General features: G+C 42.1%; 1 protein-coding gene across 2 annotated transcripts; it reads right to left on the bottom strand.

Annotated features, from left to right (window-relative positions):
- Positions 1 to 328: 328 nt before the first annotated feature.
- Positions 329 to 5615, bottom strand: LOC105563479 (centrosome-associated zinc finger protein CP190). 2 transcript variants are annotated; one of them, XM_012015098.1, is made up of 6 exons: positions 5473 to 5615; positions 3848 to 4044; positions 3610 to 3749; positions 3108 to 3365; positions 969 to 3035; positions 329 to 843 (listed from the first exon to the last, which is right to left on the bottom strand). In XM_012015098.1, the coding sequence occupies exons 2-5, from the start codon at positions 4013 to 4015 to the stop codon at positions 974 to 976; spliced, it is 2628 nt and encodes an 875-aa protein (XP_011870488.1). In that variant the 5' UTR covers positions 4016 to 4044; positions 5473 to 5615; the 3' UTR covers positions 329 to 843; positions 969 to 973. The 2 variants fall into 2 exon arrangements, with proteins under 2 accessions (XP_011870488.1, XP_011870487.1); XM_012015097.1 differs by having other exon boundaries at positions 329 to 3035; positions 5473 to 5614.
- Between the last annotated feature and the right edge of the window lie 1529 nt (positions 5616 to 7144).

Here is a 7144-nt window from a genome sequence, read left to right as displayed (position 1 = left end):
GGATCTAAAAGTATTAGCCAATCATACTGAACGCTCACTCAACAGTTGTGCCTGCTGAACGTGGGCACTGGTCTCAAAACTACATTTCGTTTTATGACACAAGTTTGTAATATACTGCGACGTCAGGTTTTCTTATAATATATATATTTATTTATCTATGTCTTTCCATATATAATTGTGCACAATCCAAAATGTAATAAAGCATAACGCGCGACGCTTATGTTGTCATTATAGCCTTTACCCCCTGTAGAAATCATGGCTTATTATCGATTGCGGTATAAAACATTACAGGCGATATTTGAGGGACAGGAACATTCGTTCGCAAGAATTCTTTTAAATGTGATATATTTTTCTTCACCTTGCGGAATAGTGTTAAAAAGACCTACGCGATTTGTCACAAATATACATTCGACATACATATATCTAATGTATATTCTCACGAAATAAACCTATAAATCTTAATTTAGGTGTTTTTTAACAAGCTACACGCATATTGAAACATATTTGTATATGAAAGAAAAAACTTGCAAGTTTAAACATGTCTTATTCCAAGTTAACGGGATTTTAACGGTGCTACTGCTGTCAACAATCTTGATCGAGATTATTGGAGATTTCATGCTTTTGTTGTAAAATACATGATAGCTTATATTTAAAGAAAATGATTAATGTATCGGTGCAACGATAGAATTCACATATACAAGCTCATACAATATCTTCAATAATACCGCTCCCGGCTAAAGAGCTGAATATAATAGTTTGATTAATTTTGTGGGCTTACTGCTATAAATATATTACGTGGCAAAGTCGGTATGGCTGCATCGCGTTCGTTGCGTCCACCGTCCGCTATCAACAAACATTACATAAAGTAAGACAATTTCCATTGGAGTGTTTGTTGAAAATAAAACTATAGCCATGGTGAAAGGTTACTAACACATTACAGAAGCAAATAAAAAAAAATGCAGTATTACAGTATTCATGATTCCGTTATGCCCGCGCTATCTTCGTCCCATTCGGTAGTGAAACTCTGCAGTTTCTGTGACTTATCAGTAGTCTCTCCCATGTCCTCGTCGCCCTCGACATGCTCTTCCTCAATTATCATAACGGACTCTTGCTGCCCATCCATACTATTGCTCTGTTCGCTGCATTGTTCCTCGTCGTACTCTACTATCTCCGTTTGTTCTTCAACGTATTGTATTACTTCGACTTGATTATCAGCACATTCCTCCAGCATGTCTTGTGGCACCTCCTGCGCCTCCTCTTCCTCCATGACTTCCTCCTCGACTTCCTCCTCAACCTCCTCGACCTCCTCGACCTCCTCGACCTCCTCGACAACCTCCTCTACTATTTCTTCCGTTTCTTGCGCAGCCTCGACAGACTGATAATTGTCATAGGCTCGATGATCGGCCTCCTCAGCACCATGAATATAGACGATCATACCGTCGTCTGTGCCCTGCATGACTATCTGCTCGTTATCGGCAATATCCAACTGTTGTGGCTGTTGATGATGATTGTTGTCGACGTGCTGATAATTTTCGTCGTTGTTAACCAACATAATCATGTGCTGGCTCTCCAATTCGTGCTCATTGTAAGTGATGTTGTGTGTCATATCGTCCAACATATCCGACACAATATATTCCTCACCCGTAGCTTTCTGGATCTTTACAGTTTCTTCCTCCTGCGTTTCCGGTGCAGTCTCGGTGTCTCCGACACCGAGGGAAGCGGCTATACCGCTGGCGACATGGCTGAGAGCCTCCGCTTCGGATGATGGTTCCAATGGTATAGCCGGTGCAGTCGGGGAAGACTCGGTGGTGTCTCTCTGTAATTCTTTATGTGCGCAATCCAAATGTACTTGCAAATTTGTTATGCGCACAAACATTTTACCACAATATGGACAACGATGGCCCTTGGTCTCTTTACCATCCGCCATACCTCCGTGTCCACTGTTCAATTCGTGAGTGGTGAGCTCGGTGACACTTCTGAATGACTGATTGCATTGGCCGCATTGAATGTCCTCCGAAGGTAGAGGGTGATGTCGGGTAGCAGGCCGATGATTATGATTTATCTGGTGACGCACCAGCAGAGTCTCTGACAAGGCAACGTACGAACAGGCCTGACACTTTGGAAAGCACATGCTCTTTGGCGGCGGCACGTTGTGCTTGGTATAAAGATGATACATCAAAATGTTGCGCTTAGTTGCCTTGTAGCCGCAATGCTCGCAAACTCTCGGATCAAACTTCTCCTCGTGCACATCCTGCATGTGCCTTCTGTACATGTAATAATTGGTATATTCCTCGTCCAAGTCACACTTGTTGCACTTCCACGGGCCTGTCTCGCCGTCGATGCTGCCGTTACACTTTGAATCGTTTTCGTCGTTATTGCTGGCCAACAGATGGTCGGATTTCAAAACCACATAAGATACCTTCGTTTTCCCAGCAATATTACTGTCGGAGGATTTCGCTTCTTTCTGCATAATCTTCAAGCGAATATTTTTATTGTTCTTCACTAAATGGGGATACTTTTTTAACACTTCTCTGATGATTTTTGCATGATTGTTGATAGATTCTTCGGTACTTGGGCGAAGATTCGTCTTAGGCTTTTCCACATTTTCTTTCTCCTCCAGATCAAAACGTACTCGTTTAGATGGGCCTTCTTGGGATCTCTGGTAACTCTTGCTCGTCAAGCTCCAATCGTCGTCTGAATTTGCATCTCTCAAGTTCTTCTCACTCTCCTGATTTTCCTCTTCCTCATCCTCAGTCGTGTCATTTTTGCTGTCCCTGTCGGGCGAATGCTTACCAGAGTCTCCTTTCTTATACAAGTCGGATGCTTGAACAATAGGCTTTGTATTGTATGTAATGTCGTCGAATGAAGAAAATACTCCCAGTGCAATATCGTCTGCCTCTGGAAGATCGAATCTGGATGGGCCAGGGGTCGTCTCCTGTTTATGTATTGAAGATGCGCTGTGGAATGTTCGTACTTCATAATTCATCGCTGGCATGGGTGGAGATTCGTCTAGCTTTCTCTTCCATATGGGGAGCCTTCAAAAATTCACATTATTGACATTTTATTGCCGTCAGATTGCATTTCTTATTAAACATCACGATACGTACTTTCTACCTGGCAATGGTTGTCCAGATAAGGTCGATGCCGAACTGCTGGAACTGACAATCGTTTTTGCAGTCGGAGTTGACGGTTTCGAGGCTGTCACTGGACGCGTAGACGCTTTTGCTCCGTCATCTTGCATTTTGCACGTGTTGAACTGAGCGTCGAGCAATTTTGTTAGGACTGTCATATTCATCTTTTGCGCCGTACGATACAAAGCGTGTTGCTCCGACGTCCAATATTCCAATTGTCCAGTGTACATAAAGCTACATACAAATAATAATTACTTAAAGTATACACGAGATAAAAATAAATTCAAACAATATTAAAGAAACTGAGTAGGAGTGCAAGAGTCGTCAATTTTTTGTCCAGGTCTGGAGCCAATCCATGCAAGTCTCCCATGTACGCTTTTTAAGAGGATGATTGGAACATCAAAGGACTAGTAATCCGTTTGGAGAACCCACGTTTAATACATTAGAACGATAAATATGAAAATATATGTATACGCACCTTATGATAGACTTAACACACTCGTAAGGCATATCTGAAGGCATAATTATTACACCATTAAAGTCCACATTTTTTTCCTTTTGCTGTTCTTCGAGTTGCATAAAATAGTCTGTACATGTTGTCACCACGAGTCGATGAGCCTGAAGGAATTTTTATTAATAATATTGGTAATTTGAAAAACATGCGTTTAGAAATACTTTTCGACGTTGTTACTTTGTACCAATAATATTGATTATACCTGCACAGTAATATCACTTGTAGGAAATTTAATTTTAAGATCGAGCAGCTGTTCCTCTGAGTAGAGTGTCTGAAGTCGTTGAAGAAAGAACGATCCCCAATTATCCACCTTCACTTGTTTTAAGCCACGCGAAGGGGGTGACTTTTCTTGAATTACTCCCAACTCCATTACGAAGTATTTGACAAAAGTGTCGATGCCTGAATAAATATACAATAGCTTTTATATATTATACTATTTCTATAAGTAGAAGCTAGGTATCTGGGGCTTTTTGATGACCAATTTCTAATCTCAAGTCAAAATTTGAAAATTTTTTAATTGCAAAAGAAATGCAATCGATGTATTTGGAACTCGGTACTCGAAAATTTTTCAGGCAAAATTACAAAATTTATAATGGCGTACCCAGCATGGCGCCAGAAAACGTGCATTTAAATTCTAAATCAGAATCGTAATCAGCGAGCCAAAAAACACTTCTTCAAAGGGTTAAATGTATTCGAATACTTTTCGAGTCTACTTTTCAAAAGATGAAACATGGCATCTACAGAAAGAAATAAGAAAAGTCAATCGAAAGACTTGACTTCAGCGAGGAGTAAACAGCCGAGGGCATTTTTGGGGCATTATAAAGATAAAATAAGATAAAGTAATACTCAGTGGGCATTAATAGGCATTAGTGTACATGATTTTGGTCAGTGGTTTACCCCTCGTTAATAAGCCAACTGCTGCTATTTCATAAACTGACTAAATGCAATCTCTAGAAGAAATTTCTCTTTATTATTATTCTTTCTACTTTTATCTTTACAGCTTGTCCATACATATTTTACATATTACATATAATATAGCTTTTAAAGAAAATATTTTTTTAAATAAAACACATCGCCAAAAGTAACAATATCAACGTAACATATTGCGATGAAACATGATATTATGTTAACTCTCGGGACTATAGTTATGTAACTGTAATAATAATTGTAATGTACTATTGTTGGTACAAATATTAGGCAGCAGTGAAGAAATAAAACGGGCTTGGCTAATTGTCACAGATAATAGCATACTGTCAACCTTCCCAGAGCGTTTCTCATGCTGCTACCCATGTCCGATACATTTCCCGAGATAATTTTCTGTTTACTTGATTACAAATGCAACTCTTTCCGATCTGACGCGAGTCGCAAGAGAGCTTAAAAAGAGTGTATCGTTAAGGCGAGGGGTGCAGACTACTGCAGACGGCGGACCAATCCATTCGTCGAGAGTAGCGAGAGCCATATACACCCGACTCCGTAACGTATCCGAACGTACTTGGCGATGCACGGCGGAAAAAAATGACATGCCGCCTGTGCGTTTTACCTCCGAGGAACGCGCCTCTGACGAGCGGAAAGGAGGCGCGAGAGGAGGCGAACGGGATTCGGAGCCGCGCTAGAAACGGGACGAATTGCAGATCCCGGGGAGGACGACGGCGGTGACGTTAGGCGCTCGCCACATTTTCTGGTAGCTCGCAACGAGACGCTGGTACGCGTCCGCGTGCGGCGAGCCGCGAGCTGCCCGCGACGAGGATCCCCGCTGGCCCGGCCCGGCCCGGCCCGGGTATGCGTACGCGCGAATCGAAAATGCTCTATTGCACTTATAATTCATACCTATTCAGCAGGATCTCAATATTTCCCGTTCAGCACCATCTCTTACGAATTTTCTCAGTATACAATCAACCGCAAGCATCCCACTATGTGTCGTCACTCACAGATGGAGCTATTCGCGTTCGATCCCGGAGCGGAGCTCTCTCTCTCTCTCTCTCTTTCTCGGCGAGACCGGACGTACGTGCGCTACGTGCGCTACATGCGCGCTACGTCACTTCCGGCGCGACCTCCCGCACGTCATCTTCGTGTTTTTCAAAGCAATTTTATATTCGAATCGAAAAGGAAGAGTAGCGGCTCGAAGGAATGCTTGCGAGTTAGTCGAATAAAAGTATAATATATGTATACACTGTGTGTAGAGTTGTGGCGCACATCCTTTTCCTTTGCATTCCGTTCTGATCAATATATATTTCTCATTACGCAAGTTCGATTCTCATGTGCGACACCGGTATCAAATATTTATGTTTAAACAGAGTTTTAAATGTATAAAAATATAACACAAATCGCTAGCTCTTCTTACTAATCAAGTATATCTGAACTCATGAAAATTGGATTTTACTGGAAATAGTCAACGACATGTTCAGAGTGTCTCATTTTTAATGATCCACGCAAATATCTCCAAAAATATGAATGATACGGAAAAACGTTTCAAACAAAAGTTGTTTGGTTCGAAGGGGGACATAAGGGGGTGCCATTGAATGAAATAAGAATCGACTATGAATACCGGCCTTAGGGCGACGTCCCATGGAGCGAAATACGCGAAAGCGGAATCAGCGGATCACCAATCACAAGACCGTTTCGACGGAATTTTTGAAAGGGCTCTATCAGAATAATCTTGCGATCGGCGATCCGCTGATTCCGCTTCCGCGTATTCCGCTCCATGGGACGCCACCCTACGTCCCAGTCTACAATAGATGATTCAAGCCCTAAGGGTGCTTTCACATGGAGCATAAGTTGCGTAGCGTAACCTGCGTATCGCCAATCATAGGACTAGTTCAACGGAATTATTGAAACGGTTCTATCAGCATGACCCTGTGATTGGCTACGCAACTTACGCTCCATGTGAAAGCACCCTAAGCCTTAAGAAATTGGCCAATCACGGTCAAGTATGAGTAGAATGCGCGACTGTCAGTCCCAGTCTACAATAGGAGATTTAAACCCTAAGCCCTAAGAAATTGACCAATCACAATCAAAAATGAGGAGAATACTCGATTGTGATTGGTCAGTTTCTTAGGGCTTAGGACTTAAATCATTTATTGTAGACTGGGACTCATTAGGCTGGATTCAGACTGAACGCGATGAGCGATGAGCGACGAGCGATATCCAATGGGCGTACAGCTTTCCCATGTAACCTGTTCGCCCATTGGATAATCGCTCGTCGCTCATCGCTCATCGCGTTCAGTCTGAATCCGGCCTTAGTCAATTTCTTAAGGCTTAGTCCCAGTCTACAATAGATGATTTAAGCCCTAAGCTTTAAGAAATTGGCCAATCACGGTCAAGTATGAGAAGAATGCGCGACTGTGATTAGTCAATTTCTTAAGGCTTAGGGCTTAAATCTCTATTGTAGACTGGGGCTTAAGAAATTGACTAATGACAGTCGCGCATTCTACTCATACTTGACCGTGATTGGCTAATTTCTTAAAGCTTGGGGCTTAAATCATCTATTGTAGACTGGGAC

This window comes from Vollenhovia emeryi, unplaced genomic scaffold, assembly GCF_000949405.1.
Source record: "Vollenhovia emeryi isolate VEMERY1.0 unplaced genomic scaffold, V.emery_V1.0 DF939175.1, whole genome shotgun sequence".
In the NCBI taxonomy this organism is placed as follows: domain Eukaryota; kingdom Metazoa; phylum Arthropoda; class Insecta; order Hymenoptera; family Formicidae; genus Vollenhovia; species Vollenhovia emeryi.
This window is presented reverse-complemented; position numbering and strand designations above follow the sequence as displayed.